Source organism: Brienomyrus brachyistius, chromosome 14 (genome assembly GCF_023856365.1).
Source record: "Brienomyrus brachyistius isolate T26 chromosome 14, BBRACH_0.4, whole genome shotgun sequence".
NCBI lineage: Eukaryota > Metazoa > Chordata > Actinopteri > Osteoglossiformes > Mormyridae > Brienomyrus > Brienomyrus brachyistius.
Genome location: NC_064546.1, coordinates 1365379 through 1388438, shown reverse-complemented (window position 1 = coordinate 1388438; position 23060 = coordinate 1365379). Strand labels below are relative to the sequence as shown.

The window sequence follows — 23060 nt, the reverse complement described above, 5'->3', positions numbered from 1 at the left end:
ATCGATTGAGTGAATATCCATCCATCCATTTTCCAAACCGCTTATCCTACTGGGTCGCAGGGGGCCCGGAGCCTATCCTGAAAGCAATGGGCACGAGGCAGGGAACAACTCAGGATGGGGGGGCCAGCCCATCGCAGGGCACACTCACACATGCACACCTGTGGGCAATTTAGCCACTCCAATTAGCCTCAGCATGTTTTTGGACTGTAGGGGGAAACCGGAGTACCCGGAGGAAACATGCAAACTCCACACACGTGACCCAGGCGGAAACTCGAACCCGGGTCCCAGAGGTGCGAGGCAACAGTGCTAACGACTGCACCACCATGCCACCCCGCAATTAACAGACATTGTCATTTAAAAGTCCCATCCTAACACATGATGTAATCTATTGAAAAAAGCTTTAATTTAACAGTAAGATCAATTCCACCAAGCAATAGACTTGAGCATATCTGGACAGTATGCAGTGAACTTCTGAAAACCCGACAAGCAGTATGTTTGCCACGAAAATGAACAAGTACCACACATTGCTTTCCTCATTTTTGTTGTTCTTAATGTTCAGTATTTTTAATGCCATTTCCAGGTTGTGTTACATATTACTCAAAAGTATTATGGTGTGTCAAACCAATTAATGAAAATGACAGCAAATATTAAATAAATGCTTGAAAATGTATACTTTATTTTTTATTATTGAATCATACAAGCATAACCAGAGTGGCATTGTTGTTTGATTCATCGACTCCCATTGGGAGGAATTTTGCCTGTTTGTGTGTCTTCTTACCAAAGAAACACATTATAAATACTTTCCTGAATATATCTCAAAAACTTTACATTCACTAGACATTTCATTTCCTGCTGCCTTCATAATCTGGCACTTCGCCAACACACATGGAGGTTTAATTAGATGTCATTTAATTCACTGGAAATCAAAGACTGCTGTCTTGGATCATAGAGGGTCAGTAAAGTACTCAGCGTCTGAAATAAGATTACATGCAAGTCTGGTATGTACCTGATATTTTAGTCACTGAAGGTGGGGAAGCATTTTTGTGAAACTCTTAAACTGTTTACCTTTGACCAGCAGTTAAACAACGAACTGAGATCTTTAGCAGAAACAAATGTACTTGAAGGAACTTTTATTCAAGCTTAAAAATTGTAATTTTTGATATAAGTAGTAAAAATTTTTAAGGGACAGGAAATGCAGTTCTCTTGTAGATAGCACCCAAGACACACTTTATGGCATGCGGAATAAAAGTTATAAAAGGTGCAGTCCATTTTTCCCAGCTCAAGTTGAAATGACCAAATATTTAGTGAAATGAATAAATAAGCACTTTCTGAGCAGTATGTCAGCATTAAAAATGGCTCATCTCACCGTGTTCCACCTTTCAGCTCAAGCAAGCTTAAGTAAAATCTGAAAATTCTGGTCTTTGTGAGGAACTGAAACCCTATAACGTGTATCTCATGGAGAGTTCCACAGCCGCACTGTAGTTCACCTTGAGAAGTTCCTATCTGAAGCATGAGAGCAGCTCCAAATGCCCAAGGTGCCCCACCTATTACCACTAAAGTCACAACTGGAAATACAGAAACGCCAGCCAGTATTGTGTGTGTGATCGCAATGACATTTCTGGGGAAATCCCTCCATGTGTGTAGCAGTTACTTTGCTTAAGGTGCTGTGTCACGTATGCCAAGGCTAACCCGTGCTGTGCGTGTGTAGGAGACACCACACACTAGGAGAAGCAGGTTACTTTGTGACCAGATTAGCAGGAAGTGGATCAGCCTGTGGCCTGAGGAAGGAGGGGCACATGACATTACTCGGGAAGTTCTCACTTTTGAACACGTCTTCACTAACCCCCAGACCATTATTTGGGATTGAAAAGTTCCTCCTTGATGTTGTGAGATAACTCTCTCAGGTTTCTGTGCTGCACTGTGTCATTTCCTATATATTCTGGTTAAACCGTGGATTTTTTTCTATGTATAAGCCTACATTTCAGGGCTTATTTATTTTTGTTATAATATTGTATCATGACCTTTTTTTAAAAAAATGTCTTTCATGAGGACTATCATCCTTTCCATGTACTGTTGCTGCTGGACTAAGGAAATTTCCCCCATCAATTCAGTCAAAGACTTGGTTGGGTGGGTTGTTCTTCATTAAAACCAATGTTGTATGGCCATTGAGCTGTATGGTTATTCTACATAAGAGCTTGCGTGAAAGATTTCTGCTGAGATTTGTTGGGGGTAGGGTTGTTAGGTTAAAGGTTTTGGGTCTTGCTGATTATGCAAGACCTGCACACAGTTTCACCCATCACAGTGCTGTAAATTCACAATGGTTCTTTACATATTTTGCTACCATTGAGTACTTTTCAGTAGCTATCATTCTTACATCTCTTGCTTCTGAACCTGATAACATATCTGTTTCAGGGGGGTTGGATTTGTTGTTGGCTTCTAAATCACTACAGATGCTCAGGTCTTCCATTAAGTCTTCCGCCAACCAAGTTCGGTTCTTATCCCTGTAGATGGCGGCGCTTCGGTCCTTCCACCAGCAGATGGCGGCAGTGCACCAGCTGGGACTCTAAGAGCTCGTGCGGCCTACTGCCGAATGAGAGCGGGCGGGTCTAGTGGACTGCGGTGCTAGCTGGTGAGCGCTTGCCACGGCACCGTGCCGAAGAACGGGTGTGATTTGATGTCCGTTACGCCGCCGCCGCCCGAGCCCAAGCGGTAACCAGCGTCAAACTGCAGCAGCTAGAAAAAAAGTAAGTCGAGTAAGTTACACAGCAGCACCAAGTCACTGGCATGACCGCCTAACCAACCGCTTCACTTCTTTCCCGCTGCCTTTGGATATACGAGGAGAGCTGGCATCGGTATCAATGAGGGTTCCCATTAATCTGGTTTTGCGCCAGATATTTTTGCGGAATACGTTAATGATATTTAAAGAGAGAAACAAAATAAAAACGACTGTTATCTCCCATCTCCAAAAATTGCTTTAAGCCGTTTAATTTGATGACACCAAGAAATTGTAGGCAGCCCGGTTCACCTCTGTGAGCAGGGAGGCGGCCGCCGTGCTGAGATGATCTGGTATGAGGAGCTGGGTGTGCGGGAGCACGCCGGCCGGGTGGCTCTGATACAGGGCCTGGGGGAGGGGGAGGGACGCCGTTAGGGTGCATGGCATGGAGTAATCAAAATCAGATAGAGTAAAGGGATCTTGGCTGAGACAACCAGATCAATATAAAATAAACGGAATAAGTGTGATCTCTCCAAATAGTGCAGTCAGTATTTGCTACATTGATTTAATGGTCTCACGAAAAAATGATTTTTTGCTGATTATTAGGTTGAAATCCAATTTAGTTTCGGTAGACAGTATACTGTTATAGTGATCTTTGAAGTTTGTCACTGTTTTCCGCAGTTAACCAGTCATAAAAGTGTCATGAAAAAGTTGTAAAAACTTTTTTTTGATTCACCATTCCGGTCAGGAGTTCGTAAAGCAGTACCCCTAGACTCCACCAGTCGCATGCCTCTGTGATGTCTGCCACGCCTCCAATTTCTGCCAACCAAAATGGCGAGAACAAGGGATGCAGTTTAGAATTAGGAGACCTGTTTTTCTGCCAGAGGAAGCTGAGATATGTACGAGCACATCACCCTGCTTGCTATTTAATGGAAAAACCTAAGATGATAAGGTCAGTTATTTCCAGACATTATTGACCACGCCCTCCTCACAGGTGTCATTTAGTTCTGTTTTTCACATTCGACTCCTGACTGGTCTAGGGTGGTTTTACTGTGACCGAACATGTAGTCTACGAGAGTGTGATGTTACCTGGGGCGCAATACATGCGCTGCATGGCTGTGACGCTGGTTTCCAGTTGGACCTCACTCCATTGACCAAAGTACGTCAGACATATGTTTCCTGCTCAGAAAAACACGTGCTTTCAGTTGTGCACCCAAGATGGAATCACTGGATAAGATTTTTCTCATGCTAGGAGGAACAGAAACAAAGAGAACTGCCTTTTTTAGTAGTACTAGGGGAAACATGCAAGACAAAACATACAGCAATGTCTACGACGGAGTGCATGGGAAAACGGAACCCAGTCTTATGTGACCACTAAGGCAGAGGTGAAATTAATGAATGTTTTCATCTACACCTTGTGTTACATTCTATCAAAACCTTTTTCTTTAGGATACCCCATAATTAGAACCTTTGTGTTGGAACCTAATGACAGGGGCTGTCATGCTCATGACTGACCACTGCTGTCCAGCAGGATGTTCCTCGGGTTCAGGTCCCTGCACAAGATTCCCTGCTGGTGTAAACTCTCCAAGGCCAACAGGATCTGGGCGCCCCATAGCCGCACCTGCCCCTCAGGCAGGCCCCAGTAGCCTTGTATACTGTTCTCTTTGGGTCGTGGTGCTGGGACCCGGGGAAGGAGACACCACCCGTCCACCTCGATGGGCTGGTCTGTTCCAGGTCCTTCTGGTCCCGAAGTGCCGTGAATGGCAGCAGCTGTTGGATTTAGCAGTTCCCATCCTTCATCCATGTACTCCCTTCTGTCTCTGGCTTGGTTCCCATCCTTTGGGTCACCTGCATGCGTGGAAAACCATGGAGAGAGGTGGTAGGAGGGGGGGTTTCCTGAGGACGTTTCTGTTTGTTCAACTGCTGGAGCGGCGCTTGCCCACCCAGTGGGTTCAGCTGCCCCTATGGATCCTGTTACCCCTTCTCCACCTGTCCACAATCTCCAGGGCACCTGACCTTTTGCATGTCCTGTCTTTCTATACTGCAGATCCATAATAATGCCCTGACTGTCTTTGTCTACCTGTAACACCTGGTCATTCATGGAAGGCTGGGCTTCATGAGATATTCTGCTGCCTCCTACTGGTTCTGGACTGTCTTCGATCACCAAGCGTATTTTATCTGGGTCTTGAGTGCCATTTGCAGCTTCCTGCACAATGCTGGATTCCTCCGCGTCTGTCTTTGAAAGCTCCCACATCCCCTTGAAGGCCTCAGTAGTTCCTTTGCCAGGGCAGCAATGCGGTGGGATGACCAGGTTTTCCTGAGTGCTTGAAAAAGTGCCAGTGGTACCATGGAACCTGTCGTCCCACCCCAGTGACCCAGATACCCAGCTCCTTTTGGGTGGGCTGGCTCTGGCGCTATGCAGGCAGCCAGTTTCCTCACAGTAGGGGTGCGTCCGGCCATCCTCCAGTTGCTGCCGGACCTCCTCCCAAGTGGAGGGGGATACAGCATCTGGGCTATCTCCAGAGTCCTCCTCCGCCTGGGCCTGCCTCTTAGACTTTTCGTCGTGTTGCTCTAGATTGAGAGCAGGGGTGGTGTAGCTGGTCTTCATCCGGATCTTGTAGTGGCTGGAGCTGCAGCCCTCAGAATGTTCCTTCATCTTGTCCTTCCTGGACTTGTGCAGCTTAGAGAAAAGCCTCCCCCCTGCTCCATGTAGACGAACAAATGTTTAGGGTTAAAAAGACATGTTTTTTTTTATTAAAGGGCTTTTGCTTTAAATGCATTAAAAATCTTCATATCCTCATTCTACCAACATAGACATTTGTGTCGTCCGTGATTCATGATAGTGAACCAAACATGGGTTTCCAAATTAAATAAACCCCCCCCCAAAACATTCATATGTCCTCAGGCACTTTCTGGCCAAAAATGGCTACTGCCAGCTCTCGCTTCTCCCCCTGCATTATGATGCCAAACAGGATTTACTGATTTACTGAGGATTTACTCACCTTGGACATGCCCCAGGTGCAGATAGACGACGTCCTCGCTGACGTAGTAACGGAGCAGCTTCGCCATGAAGGGCACGCCCTGGGGGATGATGGTAGGCTGTTCCCGACTCTCCCAGCTTGATTTAGGCAGGCTCTGCAGAGATGGAGAATAATAGCAACGCCTGTGATTTTCCTCCTAAGAATTACAGAGTAGTGCATGTTTACATAAAATACAGATAAACCTGTTATGTGCCCTTAAATTTACCACTGCCATGCAGTTGTTGTTATTCTGTCCAATACCAATCTCACATCCGTAATGCATATGTCCACCCTGTGCTGAAAAGCAGGCAGCTTTTATCCAGATCAATGAGGAAAGCTGGATGGCCAGCAGGGCTCCAGACAGCATTGTGGCGTCGCCCTCCCCATCTGCTGGGGAACATTACTCCTGCTGCCGTCTGATTGTATGATGCCCTAACGCAGGGGTAGGGAACCTGATCCATGGAGAGCCCTTGTGGGTGCGGGTTTTTGGGATGACCTCTGTCAGCGAATAATAAAGCAGCGATTCTCGACTCCAGTCCTTGGAATCCACTGTTATTGGCTGATTGAGAGGCCACCCCAAAAACCCGCACCCACACCGGCTCTCCATGGATCAGGTCCCCTGCCCTAACGCCTTTAGCAGGAACGAAGCCAGGGTTTCTGTGCTTACTTTAACCACAAACACCTCCTTGGTGGTCAGGTTTTGGACAGTCAGGACCTAGGGCAGAAAAGCAGAGGAGGGTGTTAAGATGGCTGAAAGTCAGCTTGGTTTGTTTATGGCCTGGCGTAGCAAGTCATCATGGAGTGGCCAGACCAGGGGAGGGTGTGTTCGGGAGATGATTAAGCCAAAGACACGTGCGGTATTTTTCCTATGGCAGCACTCAAACACCAGTTTAGATTTAAAGGTAGCAGAATATCACATGACACGCCTGTGTGCGCTGGCTGCAGTGTTGTCAGAACAGGTCAGACCTGGGATCACTTAGTAACTTCCCCCTTTCGGTTTTTTTCGTTCTACTGGCAGGTGAATCCGCTTAGATTTTCACAAATGCCAATAATCGGCCCTGATCGCATTGCTTGAGCAGGTTGACGGAGCAAGCCTCTGCCGCCCCTAGTTCGGCGCTGATTCAGAGAGCATGGCAGTTGGAGTGGATGAGCACTGGATAAACGGATGTTGTGCAGTCTTAAAAAGCAGAAGTGTGGAATGCTCTCGCACATGACCCAAGGCTGTTTTGATCAGCATATAGCTAATTTAACTGGACATTGACTCCTATAAATAGACCAGCATAAGCACGCTTACCTTGTCGATCACCCCGATGACTTTGCACATTTTCAAGTCCTCCACTGGTGTGCTGAGGTTTCTGATTGGCCGAAATCTTAGGCTGCTGTAGCCCTGCCAGATGGGGACGGAGCCTGAGTACTGACTGAGCACTGAACTAGCGCTCGCTTCCCTTCGCCCACCCAGAGCTGCCTGGGAATAATCTAATTTCCCCCGATGAAGAGACTCAGCCTGCTCGTCCTTTGCCTCGCTGCTAGGGGAAGGAGTGACGAGTCTGTGAATCAGGTCCAACCAGAATCCTGTCACGTAGTTCTTTCTGACCATTGCCTGTACACGTCAGAAGCTGCCATGTGCACCACATGGGGCGAATGTGCTTGCTACATTGATTTAATACAGGATGTGTGTACATCGGTTTCTGGTGAATCTAAATTGAGGATAAGGCCCTCCTCTGCCTACATCATATGAAATGACCCTCATAGCTCAATACTGAGACAATTGTAAAAACTTAACTGCCCTTTGGCGACCCCCTACCCCAGACAGGGACGTCCCATTTCCCAAGCTGCCCTGAAGGTGTGAGTTAAAGATCTCTTCCGCTCTCTTCAGGTATTGAGTGGTCTTCCGCTTCACTGCCTCCCGCCGTTCCTTGTTAGGGTCCACTGTAGACAGCAAAACATGGACAGATAGCCAACCACACAAAATTCATCCCCTCAAACCCATATCAGTCAGCTAGCACCTGATTCTTAAACACTGTGTTTAGCATCTATGCCAGACCACAAAACACGGTGCTTCCTGTCAGGATGTGCAGATGAAATCCAGAACCACAGAAGTAGACGTCTACAACCCTCTGTAGGTTCTATTTCCTCTTTTAATAGTAGTTACCTTGTCATTGCCAGTTTCTTATTTAAACCTGATTCTTGCAAGCATTTTCCCGTGTTTAGCTTGTACTGGTCATATTCTGCTGTGGATCTTGCAAAAGCAAGTGTTGCCATGGAGATGGGTGGTGGTCCCCTGTGGCGTAGTACCTTGCACTCCACTCAGTAATAGATCCACCCCATTCTTGTAGTAGTTGAAGGCAGCCTCGTAGTCCTCGCTGACCTCCCGGTCCAGCGCCATGCGGATCTGCTTAGCCGCATCCACCAAGTAGTCCCTCTTAGCCATGACTGGCTCGGCCCAGACTTGTGCTGTTCCGGATGAAACCGGGCAGGTGACGGACGTGCGTCACCTGTGCCTCAGGCAGACCCACATGTCCCCAGAGAGTCGTTCTGCAGAGTCGTTCTGCAGAGAAACCCTGGCCAGCCTGCCAGTCACAAAACAAATGATCACACACAGAGTTAAAAATGATGAAGGTGGCTGTCATGCACAGGCACATGACAGGTTGTACTGTGAACCCAGGCAGAGTCCAATGTATAAAAATGGGAAATGGGGAAAGACCAGACAGAACATACAAAGGCACAAGAGGTTATTCATTCCCCCAGCTTATCAAATTCTGGGAGGTAAGGGATGATGAAGCCGAATATGTTTGTTCAGATTCCTGCCCACCGTGTTGCTACGTAAGCCAGGAAGCGGTCCCTGTGTCATTGTGGAAGGCTAAGGGATGATGTCATGTGACTGAACCTACAGTTCAACCATAAAGAGTGGATGGATAATTTTGCCTTGACTGGGCAACACGCTGGCACACACTTTCACACTCTGCAGTCACAGGTTTTATTTGTAATGTGAACTCTGTGTTCTGCTGAAATAATTAGCTTTTGTATGTGATTTTGTGGACCATCTATTGAACGTCTAAGCAATCCAGATTACTGAAATCTCTGTGAGTCGATGGCATACATCACTGCAGCCTGCGTTAAAAACCAGATGAGCCCCCCCTCAGGGTGTGGAAGGCGCTCTCTCTCAGCAGGATGATTTTCCACTTTCAGTCCATTAACCTGCCACTTTCCTGTAATTTGAAGGGGAGTCAGGGTTCCCCTGAGAGACATCATTCTCCAGCCCTTCCGGTAACGGAAATCCAGCAGACTCGGGTGAGGTTACGTGCGTTCTTTGGGTCAGTGGGTCCTGCGTATCTTTATGTAAACATCTTTCCCCGTAAATGATCAGTGTGTCTGTGTAAGCTTTTAATTACGGAGGTGTTTCCTGGACTGGGTGAATGCACCCCAGGCTTGAAGTTTTGTGTGCTACTGATCCAACAATGACTGAGCCCATCGAGCAGCCTGATCCCCCTGAGAGACAGTGCCTGTGACCTTTGCGCAGTCCCCATCCTGTTCTCTCACCCACACCCTCCTTTAATCAAAATAACATTCACCGCCAGCAGCCTCTCTCCTGGAGCTGAGTCAGAGACATCCCGGGCAGCACTGCGGGCCTACGGCGTGACGTAGAGAGGATGAAGTGTGATGCCTTATCACGCCACGTTTGTTTGGGAGAAGGGACAGTGTGAAGGAACGCGTATCCGGATGCTCGAAAGCATTTGCGTAGAAACTCGCCCGCATCCTGTGAGATCTCGGCAGCCCTAACCGATAACACGGCCTCCCCACCCCCCCCTTCTGCATCTATCTGCACGCGCAGCAAAAAAGGATATGGGAGGTCACACCAAATCATGCATCTGTCATACCTTATCTGAGTCCCGCATGTCCTGGCCTCATCGCTTCAGCGTCAGCCTGTATCTCTGCAGCCTGCCTCAGCACCGATCCTCTCAGAAATAAGGACAGGCTCAGCACTGCAGCTTATTGGCTGTAGATGATGTCACCTACCCTAACGATTAGTCACAGACCCTGTGCTTCTGTTCCTCCCTTTTACAGTTCTTAAAGAGACAGCGCGACTGTTTATAATTTGGTACAAACTTACGTTTCAAGAACCTATCCCTGATGTATGATTTTAATCATATTTTTGACTACTGTAAATGACAGCACCAGCTTTTGTCAGATTAAAGGGGATTTTTGTTAAAAGGGGGTGCAACCTGACTCTTCATTTCACTGGATGATGATGTCTGTAGCATTCGTGGGGTTCAGTGTAAGGAGTGTCAGTCATCAGTGCTGGGTTTGTTCCTTCGTGCCAGCTGGAGCCACCCCCTCACTGACAAACAAAGGGCCGGACACATGGGAGCAGCCTAGCCCATCCGACCTCTTAGGGAGGGCTGTAGGCTGACACTGTGTTAGGAGGGAGTGGTATGTGGCGGGGGGCCATTAGCACAGAGTACAAGCTGTCAGCTTGATGGGACTGAAACCTGACTCCACCCAAGCACCGTGTCACATGCTGAGGACATTTCAGAAAACATGGTACTTTTTTTTTTTATTATTACAACTGAAGCAGCACTTCAAGTAGGTGGCAATGTTTGTCGTTAATTTCATTTATAAATTACCAGGAGGATTATCAGTCTTAAGTCTTTTCAAGGAAAGTGGAAACCCCCAAGCTTTTCACAGTCGTCAACGTTCAACATCAGTGACAGTATAACAGTGAGAATTCCTTGAAATAACTTATCGTTATTAAACTTCACACTGTCAGACATGGTAGCCTTTGTTTTTGTGCATGTGGAGGTTCGGATCTGTGGGGCTGTAGTCCAGGTAGCTGTCCTCAGACTTCTCAAAGGGACTGCAGAAGTATCAGTCCTTTGGTGCACAGGTTGACAGAGGAGATGCTGTAAATGGCCCCAAACACCAGAAAGATGTTGCCCACTGCTGCCTTGATGGAGGAACACCCTTGCTAGCTTCCAGGTCCCGTTTGTGGTTGATCGGCATGGTGTCCTGCACCGGAAAGAGCTCTCTGTCTGGGTAGGGGTTGTTGGACATGATGGCCTCACAGGCACATTGGCCTGCCTCCCCCACCTCCCTGTTCCTCCAACTCCCGTGTCCCAGCGGCTGCACAGGGGTGCAGATACTGAAGTGGCCCCAGATTTCACTTTCTGACAAGGTCTCTAATGGATGCCTTTGTTTCAGGTTCTTGTCTTAGAGAAGATTATGTTCCTTCCCAAAGCCATCACATGTAATCTTTCCTGAAGTTCCTTTACAGTTGTTTGTGAGCTTCCCTTTAAAGATTTACATAGATATAGGGAGCGACACTCCAATGGAAGGGTGGCAATAAAGTTACATTTGGGTCTGTGTGTGTGTGTGTGTATAACTGACAATATTCCCTAAAGCTGTTACCAAGGTGCTCTCACACCTTGTCTTACTTGCTTAGTTTATGCTTATGTTATTGAGTTCCTGCATGTAGTATGACCACGAAACCCTGACCCCACAGGGTCACCAAACTTTTCTATAAAGTGCATGTTACATTTACTCAGGTGTGGGTAAGGTTATGCTACAGAATAACTCTCAAAATGCAAGGATAGTGTATTCAAAAAATGTTTTTTTTTTTTATTTATATAATATAATATACACACACATACACATATATTAGAATGTGCAATGAAAAAAAAATGTAAGGGTCCCCTTGTTAGGCTTGTTTGTACTATTCTAACTAGACAATAAAAGTCCCTGGGAATGAGAGTAGGTTTTATGAATATTTGATTTAGTCAGAAAATGACAGTCTTCTGTCCTCTAGGGCCTGAGCTGAGTTCTGATTTGTTGCATTTTCTGCTCCGACTTCTGAGTCAATTATGCTGCAATACATCGAGTTCAAATCATTATGCCAGCTGTATATAGCAAGCTTTCATCTTCTGCCAGTCAGAGGAATCCATCCAAATTATTCTCTGTGCACAACAGGCCTTTATGACCAGGAAGAAACGCACACACATCCATGATGCCTGCCCAGAGAAACACTTCATACAAGTGAGATGAACAATGCTCTGGGCTCAGGGTTTAGTTGACCCTGCGAACTGCATTGCCCACATGTTTCTTTGATTTCTTTTTCTTCGTCTTTGTTGTCTTGACATTTGGGCCTGACTGTTTTAGGCTGAGGGCTGGCCTGGACCTGGTTAGCTGATCGGTTGTGGGGCTCAGCTTAAGGGTCATAACATCAGGACTGGCGCACAAGTCTGTGACCTGGTGTAAATGGAGCTTCAATGAGGGGGTCTGCAGGTTGGGACGAGAGTAGGAATATGTTGATGGTGAGCTGGGTGGGCAGGAAGTGGCAAGACCCCCAATGTAGGGCAGGTGAATGTGTTCGTTGCTCATGTTGGTCACGGAGTAGTTTGCACTGTTGGACATGACCACATGGTGCCAGGAACTGAGAGGCGTGGCCAAGAACTGCTGTGGGCCACTCGAGTCCTCTTTGGCGCCATCTGGGGACATGACCACGGAACTGCGGGGTGTCACTGCCTCCACGGCACTCTGGAAGGTCTTCAAGATGCGTTCGCTCTTCTGCTTTTCCTTCTTCTGCCGTGACTCCACCTTACGCAGTTGTCGCCGGTGATCCCGCATCATCTTCTTCCTGGTGTCTGCCAGGCCTCTGCATAAGCAAAGCATCGTGAGAGCAAAGTGAGGCATGATCATGCAGCTGAACCAGCTTATTACATGTACAATGAGCAACTGTTTCCTGCACATAACTAGAGGAATGGTGTTCAAACATCATCGCCAGTCTTCCCCTGACTTATCCTGACTGTAGTTAGACATGTCACTGTAAGAAATCAGCATCAGTTGCTAAGCACCTTACCCTACAGTAAATTCATTATTCTCACATATTTTAAGGACAACCTTTGAAACGTAAGAATACTGAAAACTAAGAAATGACTTTAAGAAAGTTCTTGCTCTTGTTTGCTTGCATTTTGATCTGGGCAGTGTGGTTTGGGCAGACAGAAAGGTCTGAAAAAGCCTGACCTGTAGTCCACTAATCCTGTTCTGTCCTTATCCAGCTTCTGTATGAGCTCCTCAATCTGGTATCGGTCTAGTGGTATGGTGGATTGCTGCAACGGACACACAGCATTGGAGAGGATTCAGAGTGTACCCTCCTAGTCACCACCTCCTATTTGTAGCAACACTCCGGGGTTGTCCCAGACCTGCACTGCTCTCCTGAAGTCTGAGACAGAGACACGCATTGTCCCATCTTTGTCGATGTTCCGAAAAAAGTCCCAGAGGCGCAATTTGCGCTCATCAAGGTAGTCCTGTAAGTGAAAGTTAGGTCAGGTGGTAACCGATTTTCCCAAAAGGAATTATCTTTTACCTTTGTCACCTGTGAAGTTAATAGACTGTGTTTTGAACTAGATTCATAGTTGTACCTGGATGACTTTCATGGGGTCTGGGCGTTTGTTGGGTTTCTTGGCCATGAATCCACCTACTCCTCCATAATGCACCTCCAGGCCAGGATGCTCCTGGCGCGTCACCTCCAACAGCTGCACGAAGTTCTCGTTCACCAGCACGTTCTTCAGAGGGACACACAGCACTCCGTATGTTAGTGACATGCGTGCAGCATGGCCCCAATGCAGCAGTTGCATTTTAATGCGATGAACACGTCATGACTTTCCTGACTGTTTTGATCTTTCTAGTTTGCTAGGTTGAGAGGTAGGTAACTCACTGAGATGTTGATTTCCTCTAGGGCAGATCTGTGGCTGTTCTTCACTGTGTTTAGGAGTGCCAGTGCTCCTTCCACTGTCAGAGTGTTATAGGCCAGCTGCACACACACACACATATACACAATTGACCCTTGTTGCCTGAGCCACTGATAGTGTTGAGAGCTCTTCCTCTACATCAGTGTTACCCAACCTGTTCCTTGGGGACCCCCAGACAGTCCACGTTTTTGCTCCCTCCCAGGTCCCAATCAAATATGTGGACTGTCTTGAGGTTCTTGTAGACTGCATTGGGAAAAACTGCTCTACACGACTGAACTGTCTGACTGACATCCAGTTGTCTTAGCAGTGCCTCCAGAACCCCCACCCGGAGCGTGTGCAGTGTGTCGTTGGCCTCCAAGCCCTTGCATAACATTTCTGCTCCCTCGTTGGTGATCCGGTTGTGGCTCAGGTTCAGGAGCACCAAGGTGTTGTTGTATTTGAGGGCTTCCCCCAAGGCAAGGGCCCCCTCATTCCCAAAGCCATTCCAGGAAAGGTCCAGGTGTTTCAGAGTGATGTTGCCCTGGTTTGGTGGAAGTCAGGGAATTTCAATATTACTGTTTTTTTTTTAGTGCAAGTAAGTGCAGGAATGGAGATCCTGTTTTGAAGGTGGCTGCCTTCTCTACCTTGAGTCCTGCAGAAAGAGCCACAGCACCTTTCATTCTCAGGTGATTCCAGCTCAGGTCGAGCGTCTCCAGACCCTCATTGCTTGCTGGGAGGGGTTGTAAATATGAAGGAGTCAGAAAGCAGGCCATTAGTTACCTATTGAATTACAGTGTTGGGTAAATATTACTGTGCACAAGCCAAGACGCAGAATGGGTACCTTACCCAGCAGCTGGCCTAGATGCTCCCCTCCTTTTCCAGAGAAGTCATTGTGACTCAGGTCCAGCTCCTTTACTCTGTAGTTAGTCTAACAGATTAGGAAACAATACTAATTTTATCAGACATTGAAGTTATCGCTCCATTTAACAACCTTGCTGTGCAGAGCTGGACTCCTTAAAATATTTGTCTAAGGCAAAAAAGTACATTTTACTCTGGACTTACAGAAAAGGTGTCTGCAAAGTATTTGGCATCATCTTCCTTGAATCCGTTTCCTGGGTGGCAATTAATAACGGTGACTGTAAGTGGTCACACAGCTTGATGTAGCTGTGTGTTTTTATCAAAGAGGGATGACTGGACTCGGTTGTCACAGTTACCTGAGAGTTTGAGTGACTGGATTGAGATGTTGTCCACCAAAAATTTTGTAATGCACTCGGCACCTGCAGTCTGCAAATGATTATTTGAGAGGTTCTGTAATAAACAGAAAGCGATTTTATTCGGGAAGAACTTGTGCCTTGCTCTTCGTTTCCATCTAGTGGCTAAATATGAGATAGCAGACACTTTAAGGCAGAGCAATTTGTATTTAATAATTCACAGTTAATTGGTGCTATTCAGCCAGTAACTTTATGACCAGTATGCCAAATGTTTAACCACAACTTTTGCCTGCCCTCCGTATGTCTATCAAGCCATCTGTCTATTTATTGATTTACTGATTATGGCTGTCAGATTCCACTGTTGGAGTTACGTTTCCTACCTACCAGATTCTGAATAGTTACATTTGCCTTAAGCATCTCTACGATGTATCTGGTCCCTTCGGCCAGCAAGTAATTGTCCTTCAGCTCCAGCGTTGTGACGCGCACGTCAGACTGCGTGGGGGGATGATTACACTGCGGTTAGTAAAGTCCCCAAGACGCTGCGTGCCGTGACCCCCCTGGAAGTCACCCTGCACTCACCACCAGGGCGATGGCTAGCGCCTTGACCCCCAGGGGGCCCAACCCGCGGTGGTTCAGGTTAAGAGTGCTGTCGCTCAAATTTCGCAGGTAGTAACTGACGGGGACAACGCCAACCACCCGGCAGGCGTGTTTGTAGATCTCAGCTGGCGACAAGTCAGCTTTGTCCCCTTGGTCCTCTTAGGAGACGAGAAAACAGAAACTATTAAATCCAATCTTTACCTAAATATTGCCTTACAAATGCTTACCAACATCGTTACTTAACTCAATAACCAACGCTTTCTAACGTAAAATTACAAAACTGATACTTCTACTCATTAACATTTTATGTGATTCAGAAACATACCAATTAAAATTTTATTTTCTGTAGGTCTATATTTTAAGCAGGACGATCACATTGGGGATTATACATCTAAATAATAATAGCAAAACCAGTGGAAAATAACATGCAGTACAATGCGTTGACGTTTTCAGTTTTAGTCGGAACATTTTTCATCTGAATTAAGTGATTATATGGACTTTTATAAGAAGCCCTAGTAAACTGATGGAAATCTACAGTTTAGTGCACTCATGCCAATAACCTGTCTGGTTATTTGTATCATGATGGAATATAATTGAATATTACAATAGAATAGAAGATTATATAAATTCCCCCGCTAGTCTTATATATCTACGCTAGTCCCCATAATCGGTTTACCGTCAGTGTCGAGGTCTGTGTCCCACTCGTCCCCAGCAGCTGATTGCCGTGACAGGCGTGAGAAGTCGCTTTCCTCCAGGCGGAGCTTTTCCAGGAACAGCCTACAGTCGGATACAGCACTCATGACGTGCGATCTGTAAAAATGTTAGAGAACGTTACAGTACTTACGTCTACGTTTGATCGAGCTTCTGTTTAATTCCTAGTTAACATAGCTTGTTTAGCCTACTAGTGTGTTTCTACCTTTGAGTGTAGAGACTTGGCTATCTTGGTAACCATATCACATGTGAAACCTTATCTATAGTCGGCTAAAACTGTAAGATGAACCTAGATGAGTAAGGGTCCAATAAAATTTTAACGCTAAGCATTGAGTGCTGGCATGTATGTATTAGAATTGGCTGTGTCCCGAGGGAAGGTTGTTTTTGTGGAAATGCACATTTTTTCGTTGTTAAATGTTTAAATTTAGTATCCAACCGTAATAAAGTGGTCGATTAAATCGACTATTTATGATTCATTATTTATAATGCATTGCAGCAATTTCTAGTACGTGGGATAATGACTCCATGGCAACTGCGTGAGCACTGGAGTTACGGTAAATTATGTTTCACTCCCTTTACTCTGCTAATCACTTTGACGTCTTGATTTGATGTCGGGCTCTAGCACAGCGCACTGAGCAAACGCGCACAGTTTGGAGCGCGCGGGGAGCACGCAAGGAGCGCGCACGTCAGCTGGAGAATGATCGGGACTCTCATGTGTTACTTGCTTTTCCCTTTAGCTCGTGTTACACGCGCAGCTTCAGGTAACGTGTCCGGCACGCATGACAGACGCGCTTTCTCGTGCAAGAATGGCGCACAGAGGAAATGCGGTACATTCCTGGGGAAGAGGCGAGGACGCAAAGGGTGAAACGTTTCGCTGCAGGCTGACGGTTGCGCAGGGTTGCTCGTGTGAACACCACCCCCTGACGTATCCTGTACTTTTCCCAAAGCGATGGTGGTGCTGTGGAAAGCGTAGTAGCGATAACCACGTGGTCGGTTTGGTTAACCCCCTCCCGATACCCCCGCCGGTGAGCGCGTGCTGCGCAAGCCTTTTCAGACCCAGCACATGTCACCTGTATTCGTCTGTTATTTTCGGTACATGAGATTTGCGTATTTGTGCAATTTTTGAAAGATCGTAGCCTGAAATCTTGACTTAAGCTTTCGGTGCGTTGAGGGAGCAGTTTTCCGTCAGAATGGAAATAAAGGGACGTATGTAACGGAACATTTAAATGTTACTGCAGAACGTCATCGTATAACTAAATTTTGCATATGTGTATGGTTTAAACTGACATGAGTTAAAAGGAATAGCTGACTGAGAATAGTGTTTAACTGAAGCACATTTGTTTACTTCCCACAGATAGAAGACAGAAGGATGGTCCCTGGAGAGCGGAGGCCAGCTGTTCCGTCATGAATGGCAAGGGTGTCTGGGATAGCGAAGGACCTGTGACGCCAAGGCCCAGCGAGGAGCAGGCGGGCCAGCAGCTGACTACTGGCGGCAGTGACCAGGAGAAGAGTGGAGTGGGAGGGGGGGCAGCCCAGAGGGAGCAGCAGGAAAGGGTGGTCCTTGTGGTGGGTGGTGGGGTGCAGGCTGTAGAAAAGGAGGTGGTAACCCAAGGAGAAGTGGCCCCAGAGGGAGCCGTTCTCCTGCTTGAAGGAAGTGGTCCAGAGTCGGGGAGTAAGGAGGATAAGCAGGAAGGCCCAGCTTTGGAGCCGGCCGAGGTGAGGGGAAATGGGTGTTTACAGCAAGGGAGGTTAATGGGTGTGGAGGAGCTGGGAACGGAGTCTGCCTGGGATGGAGGAGGGTCAGACTCCCGTGGGCTCCAGTATGGGGGGGCCGTGGCTGGCATGCCCTCACCTTGGGGGTCCAGCTCTCTGTTCTCTGACACCGGCAGTTGGGCCTGGGCGGGCTGTGAGCAGCCTGCAAGCGGGGGCTGGCACTTCTCCTCAGGGCCTGGGCTGAGCCAAGTCGTACACTGCCCACCCTGTCAAGCCCCAGTCATGACCTATGACCCCCTGGCCCAAGAGATGGTGCCGTTTGAAGGTGAGCGCTGAAGGACTCATCCACCAAAGATCCTTCATTAAGTATGCTGTCAGTTTTACTGTAGGAAGTGGTTAGTGTCATGTTTGCTGTGTGTACCGGTCAACAGGTAGAGCATTGCACTAACAATGCAAAGGTTGTCTGTTCAAATTCTAGGGAACACATAAATTATAACTCTTTCTTCTACTGTAAGTCACTTCGGATGAAAGTGTCAGATAACTGAGCAAATGTAAACTTCCTTTTAGAGTTGGTAGTACGTATTACATGATAATTCATATTCTTGAATGTACAGTCTTGTCCAACTTGCCCAGTATTGTAGTCCCTAAATTCTCCAGTGTGCTTTGCAGTGACTTGGAGGGTGTGGGAGGACGTCTCCAAGCCCCAGGAGCCTACGGTGGGGCCCCAGGCCCCGTTCGAGTTCACGGTCATGTCCTACAACATTCTGGCCCAGGACCTGCTGGAAGCCAACCTAGAGCTGTACAGTCACTGTTCTCCGGGCGTTCTGGCCTGGGATTTCCGACTCCGGAACATTCTGCTCGAGTTTGACAAGTGGAAACCAGATGTGAGTGGGATGTGGGTGACCCAGGAGAAAGCAAATGCGGGCTCCCAAGCCACAGAAACCTCAGGGTTCAGTAACTCTGTAAATATCTTAATTTATTTCTTGATTTTTTGTTTTATAGATCATGTGCTTACAAGAAGTCCAGGAGAACCACTATGCTGAAGGTCTCCTGCCCGTACTGACAGACCGGGGTAAGCATGTTGGCCCCATCGCCTGCTGGGGCACAGCTTTAGCCAGTGGAATCTGCATACTAGCGTAAGCTATGGCCTGAGTTGTCCAGAGATTAAAAATCCAGACCGGGATTTTGTTTCAACCAACCAGTTGAGCATAAAGAGTCACAATCACAGAGTACTCAACTGGTTGGTTGAAAGTAAATCCCGGTCTGGACTTTTACTCTCTGGACCTGAATTACCCAACTCTAGCTATGGCTAACAAAATAAGCTGTAGGAAAGTTTCTATTCCAGGTGGATGAAGTGTTTTTTTTTTCCATATTGCGGGGGGGGGGGGGGGGGGGAATGGCAGCAGTTTGCCAGTAACTAGTGGGGTTCACAGGGCACTTCCAGAGGATTAGTGGCCATTCAGCAGATTAAGGAACTTGTTAGCCTGTACTTAGTTTGGCGCTGTTATATATTGTTATTTACCAGAAAGCTTTGATAACGTCTAACGTCTTTGGTTGACCATTTTCTCGTTCCCCAGGCTATAGCTGTGTTTATAAGTGTCGCACTGGTACCAAGACGGACGGATGTGCTGTGTGCTACCAGAGGTCCCGCTTCTGCCAGGTGTCGGCCCGTCTGGTGGAATTCCGCCGGCCTGAGCTGGCGCTGATGGACCGGGACAATGTGGCTGTGGTGTTGCTTCTCCAGCCGGTGGTCGCGCGGGGGTCAGGGGCGGCGGTCCCGGGGGCGGCGGCCCAGGGGACTCCCATCTGTGTGGCCAGTACGCACCTCCTTTTCAACCCCAGGAGGGGTGACGTAAAGCTGGCCCAGCTGGCTGTGCTCCTGGCAGAGATCGACCATGCGGTGAAGCCTTGGAGGTCCAGTGGTTCGCCCAGTCCTATCATCCTCTGCGGCGACTTTAACGCCGTCCCCAACATGCCACTGTACCAGCTCATTACCACGGGACAGCTGTACTACCATGGATTGCCGGCATGGATGGTACACCAAACCCTCCTGGTTTCCATGTTAATGCTGCATAATTCAGGACTAACAGGTTTCCAAATAATTGTAACGGAAAACCCTGGAATATTGACCATGCATAAAGTAATACGCAGCTGAATGAGTAGCTGTCCCCAGTACTGAGTGCCATGTTGTATGTTTACAGTATGATTGCTATGGGGCATCAAGCAAATGTAGACTTTTTATTTCGTTACTGGATGGGTGAAGGAGAATATTCCAAAGCCTGGTCTTTGGATGTCATTTAATGTTATTATTTTATATATCATTACATATTATTGTTGTTATATTTTTCTAGATATCAGGGCAGGAGGATTTTTCCTACAAAATGCATCACCACATACTGTGCGCCCCCTTGTGGCCGATCGAACTGGGGATCAACGACAACTGTCAGTATGTACCTGGCAGCAAGAGGCAGGCGGAGGCAGACTCATCAGGTCAGGAGGGGGGTGGGCTTTCAAGGTGCCGGTCTGGCGCTGGGGGAAACCCCCCCTAGGCCCCAGCTGAGCCACCTCATCATCTGTGAGTGCTGTGTCCCAAAACGTTAATAAGTAACTTCCTGTTTATATGTTGTGTGATGTGACCTTCAGGAGTCCCTTTTATGTTGGATTTGATGCCCTTGTGAAAACTCCCATCATGTGTTATGCTCTGGGAATTAGTTTTTATAACTTTTCAGTGTGTTTTTCCATGTACATTTTACATTGTCTGAGACATCGGTGCTAACTTGTGACTGCTTTGTCCTATTCTAATGACACTAGCCAAGCTATTCTTGCACATTTCCTGCACAGGGAGAATCCGGTACAGCCACAGTTTCCTGCTTCAGTTTCGTTTCTGTGAGGCTTCCCTCGTCCGCCCCCCCGACCTAGACGTGATCCTGGGGGTGACAGACGCTACTCCAGGTGAATAAGCGCAGTTTGCTTTTTAATCATGGTTATTGTGATTAATTTATCGTAGCTTCCAGACGCGATAGAACACATCTCATGTTCTGTCTTTTTTTGTAGACCCCTCCCTGGAAAAGCCGTGGAATGTTCCAAGGTCAGTTGGGTTAGCGTCTTCTTGATTTCAGAGTGACACACTCTCCTGCACTCACACTAGGTGTTACCCCCCCCCCCCCCCCCCCAAGCAGGTTTAGGAACGTTCTCCACCATGGGCTGCACCTGCGGTCGGTTTATAGCCCCCACGTGAAAGACACAGGCAGACCTGAAGTCACCACACTGCACTCAAACTTCGCTGGCACAGTGGACTACATCTTCTACTCCGATGCCCCCGTTGATGCCCGTCACCATGCCAAATATCGAGGTGAATGATGCGGAGATTGTAGGCCGTGCCCAGACTGAAATATCCACTTTTTCACGCTTAATAGCCGGCATTGCATCTTATTTGGCTGAGAACTATAAAGGTGGCCACGTACTTCAAACAAAATCAACGGAATGAACGTTGTTTTAGCGATACGACGTCGTATGAGTGGTGATCCCAGCACGTGTCGCTGCACCCCTTGTGCAAACCCTGAGGTGAACTTTTTTATTTGTTCTGATCACACCCCCCTTTCCATGATTGGCTGTCACCAGTGTCCTGCCATGTTCCAGAACTAAGGGCAAAAGGGCTTTACAATCACGAATGCCTTTGAAGGAAGGCTTGCTGAACTTGTGTGAAGTGATCCACATTTTTGTGACAGGTCATCTTGATTTTCGTTTATAGACGACCTGCAATTCATGAGTAGAAATTGCAAGAAAAAAAGCATGCATTTATTTGTGCATTGTATATGAGTCTGCTGCATCGAAAACATTCTGTGCCCTCTAAGGGTCTGGCGTGACAGACAAACAAGGCGTCGTTATGAGTGTTTGCTCTCGCCAACGTGTTTGATTTTGTTTTGTAGGGATGTTTGAAGTATGCAGCCACCTTAATGGAGCTGATAGATGGAGTTGCTTAATTCACCTTATAACATTCATGCTGGTGTGATGTCTCTCCCCTCAGATCTCCTCAAATAAGGATATTTAGAGTGAAGTCCTGCCAGCTCACAGCTGATTAGTGTACTTTGGCTAATTATCATGTTTATCTTGATTGCAATGTTGATTTTAATGGTGCATCTATCCCATTACAGTCATTCATGTCAGAGTCAGGTTTGCCTCAAAAATAAAGTAGCTTGTGACTATTATGTGAAAATACTTTTACCAAAATACACCTTCACCTTACAAGGTTAAATGGGTTTACTTAGTTTTTTTTGTTTTTAATTTGCCTGTATTTTTGTGACATGCAGTGATATATTCATATTCAGCTGCTAAATTTTATAATGCAATGTTACTTTCCAGGGGGCGGGGCCCACCAGGGAGGGGGCCTGAAGCTGATTGGACGCCTCTCCCTCCTGTCACAGGAGGATCTGTGGCCAATGAAAGGACTGCCCAGTGAGATCTTCTCGTCAGACCATCTTTGCCTACTGGCCAAATTCCAGCTTGGACTGGACCACGCGTAATGGAGTGCCCGATGTCTGGCCATCTTGGTGTTGGCATGTCAGGAAAGGGAGCCATCTTCTGGTTTAATTAAGGTTTGCACATATTTTAGTCTTTTTTTTTGCTTGGTTCCTCTCCATTGTTACATATGGTAGGTGACTCCCTTTACGTACCCCTGTAAAATAAGTACTGAACAACGTATTGCGTTAAGTCAGGCAGTCTATGGTCTGTCACAGTTAAGCTTTGTTCATAAAAGGTTTTGTGAAGGAACAGACGTCGGATGGTCCTTTTAAAGATTTGCATCAGAAACATTATCCAAAAAAGATGAAGTTTCAAGAAGCTAGATCAGCACAGAGGTAGGAATCCAATCAAATCAGATCAGTATCAAAAGGCCACAGTGTCCTTCCACTGTGGTATCACATGAAAGCACTGTGTGGGTATTTTGTATTTTCATTTTGCAGGATTATCATAATCTACATTTACGGTATGAGAATGTGTAAATGCTTTCTTTGTAACCATTTTGCAGTTCCTGTCATAAAACATGTATTCCCCACTCCCAGTAGGGAGGGAAAGAGCTGGGGCAAACTTGCTGGGCTGGACCAGGGGGTGGAATTTGGCACAAAGCTTTAACATCAAGTAGACAAGTGTAGTCATAAGTACAAATCCATTACTGACCTTCAGAAGAACCTTGAAACTTCAAAAATGCCTCCGGATGTCCGTCACCGCCTTTGTAAAAATGAACATCTCTGATACCTCGGATCATGTGAGATTCTGGTCCTTATTTGCACCTGTCAATGTCCCTGTTTCAAATGACTTAATCCCACACATCTCCAAGACTCATTATTTACTGAAGCATAAGAGGCGTTTCTGC

General features: G+C 47.0%; 3 protein-coding genes across 9 annotated transcripts; 1 reads left to right on the top strand and 2 right to left on the bottom strand.

The window, feature by feature from the left end:
- Positions 1-961: 961 nt before the first annotated feature.
- rps6kl1 (ribosomal protein S6 kinase-like 1) lies at positions 962-9745 on the bottom strand. The gene is made up of 11 exons (XM_048974584.1): positions 9612-9745; positions 8029-8303; positions 7538-7662; positions 7028-7120; positions 6401-6448; positions 5716-5848; positions 4229-5413; positions 3803-3892; positions 3450-3532; positions 3026-3121; positions 962-2733 (listed from the first exon to the last, which is right to left on the bottom strand). The coding sequence occupies exons 2-11, from the start codon at positions 8162-8164 to the stop codon at positions 2623-2625; spliced, it is 2100 nt and encodes a 699-aa protein (XP_048830541.1). The 5' UTR covers positions 8165-8303; positions 9612-9745; the 3' UTR covers positions 962-2622.
- On the top strand, positions 2605-22946 carry angel1 (angel homolog 1 (Drosophila)). 7 transcript variants are annotated; one of them, XR_007382288.1, is made up of 11 exons: positions 16614-16737; positions 17331-18014; positions 18359-18573; positions 18692-18761; positions 19267-19724; positions 20041-20179; positions 20531-20641; positions 20744-20777; positions 20866-21041; positions 22052-22284; positions 22446-22946. XR_007382288.1 is itself a non-coding variant. In XM_048974581.1 (10 exons), exons 2-10 carry the CDS (start codon positions 17381-17383, stop codon positions 22210-22212), a joined length of 1998 nt encoding a protein of 665 aa, XP_048830538.1. In that variant the 5' UTR covers positions 2605-2744; positions 17331-17380; the 3' UTR covers positions 22213-22946. The 7 variants fall into 7 exon arrangements, 6 of the variants coding, with proteins under 6 accessions (XP_048830538.1, XP_048830539.1, XP_048830536.1 ...); XM_048974581.1 differs by lacking the exon at positions 16614-16737 and adding an exon at positions 2605-2744 and having other exon boundaries at positions 22052-22946; XM_048974582.1 differs by lacking the exon at positions 16614-16737 and adding an exon at positions 2672-2753 and having other exon boundaries at positions 22052-22946.
- Positions 11377-16508, bottom strand: LOC125707444 (leucine-rich repeat-containing protein 74A). Its single transcript, XM_048974585.1, has 14 exons — positions 16182-16508; positions 15942-16075; positions 15248-15423; positions 15053-15160; positions 14672-14765; positions 14520-14569; positions 14304-14385; positions 14102-14187; positions 13804-13998; positions 13445-13540; positions 13149-13292; positions 12930-13034; positions 12751-12836; positions 11377-12382 (listed from the first exon to the last, which is right to left on the bottom strand). Exons 2-14 carry the CDS (start codon positions 16063-16065, stop codon positions 11794-11796), a joined length of 1935 nt encoding a protein of 644 aa, XP_048830542.1. The 5' UTR covers positions 16066-16075; positions 16182-16508; the 3' UTR covers positions 11377-11793.
- Positions 22947-23060: the final 114 nt, after the last annotated feature.

Bases quoted from the DNA above. Each gene is read 5' to 3' on its own strand.
- rps6kl1 (XM_048974584.1), bottom strand. From the start codon at position 8,164: ATGGCTAAGAGGGACTACTTGGTGGATGCGGCTAAGCAGATCCGCATG. The intron at 7,663-8,028 runs GTACTACGCCAC...TGCTGTCTACAG, and splicing joins ATTACTGAGTGGAGTGCAAG to TGGACCCTAACAAGGAACGG. The intron at 3,893-4,228 runs GTCAGTCATGAG...TTTTCTGAGCAG, and splicing joins CATCCTGCTGGACAGCAGTG to GAAACATATGTCTGACGTAC.
- LOC125707444 (XM_048974585.1), bottom strand. From the start codon at position 16,065: ATGAGTGCTGTATCCGACTGTAGGCTGTTCCTGGAAAAGCTCCGCCTG. The intron at 15,424-15,941 runs GTAAACCGATTA...TCGTCTCCTAAG, and splicing joins CACAGACCTCGACACTGACG to AGGACCAAGGGGACAAAGCT. The intron at 13,541-13,803 runs GTGGGGGTTCTG...GTGTGTGTGCAG, and splicing joins ACACACTGCACACGCTCCGG to CTGGCCTATAACACTCTGAC.
- angel1 (XM_048974578.1), top strand. From the start codon at position 16,674: ATGATCGGGACTCTCATGTGTTACTTGCTTTTCCCTTTAGCTCGTGTT. The intron at 20,642-20,743 runs GTGAATAAGCGC...CTTTTTTTGTAG, and splicing joins GGTGACAGACGCTACTCCAG to ACCCCTCCCTGGAAAAGCCG. The intron at 20,778-20,865 runs GTCAGTTGGGTT...CCCCCCCCCAAG, and splicing joins AAGCCGTGGAATGTTCCAAG to CAGGTTTAGGAACGTTCTCC.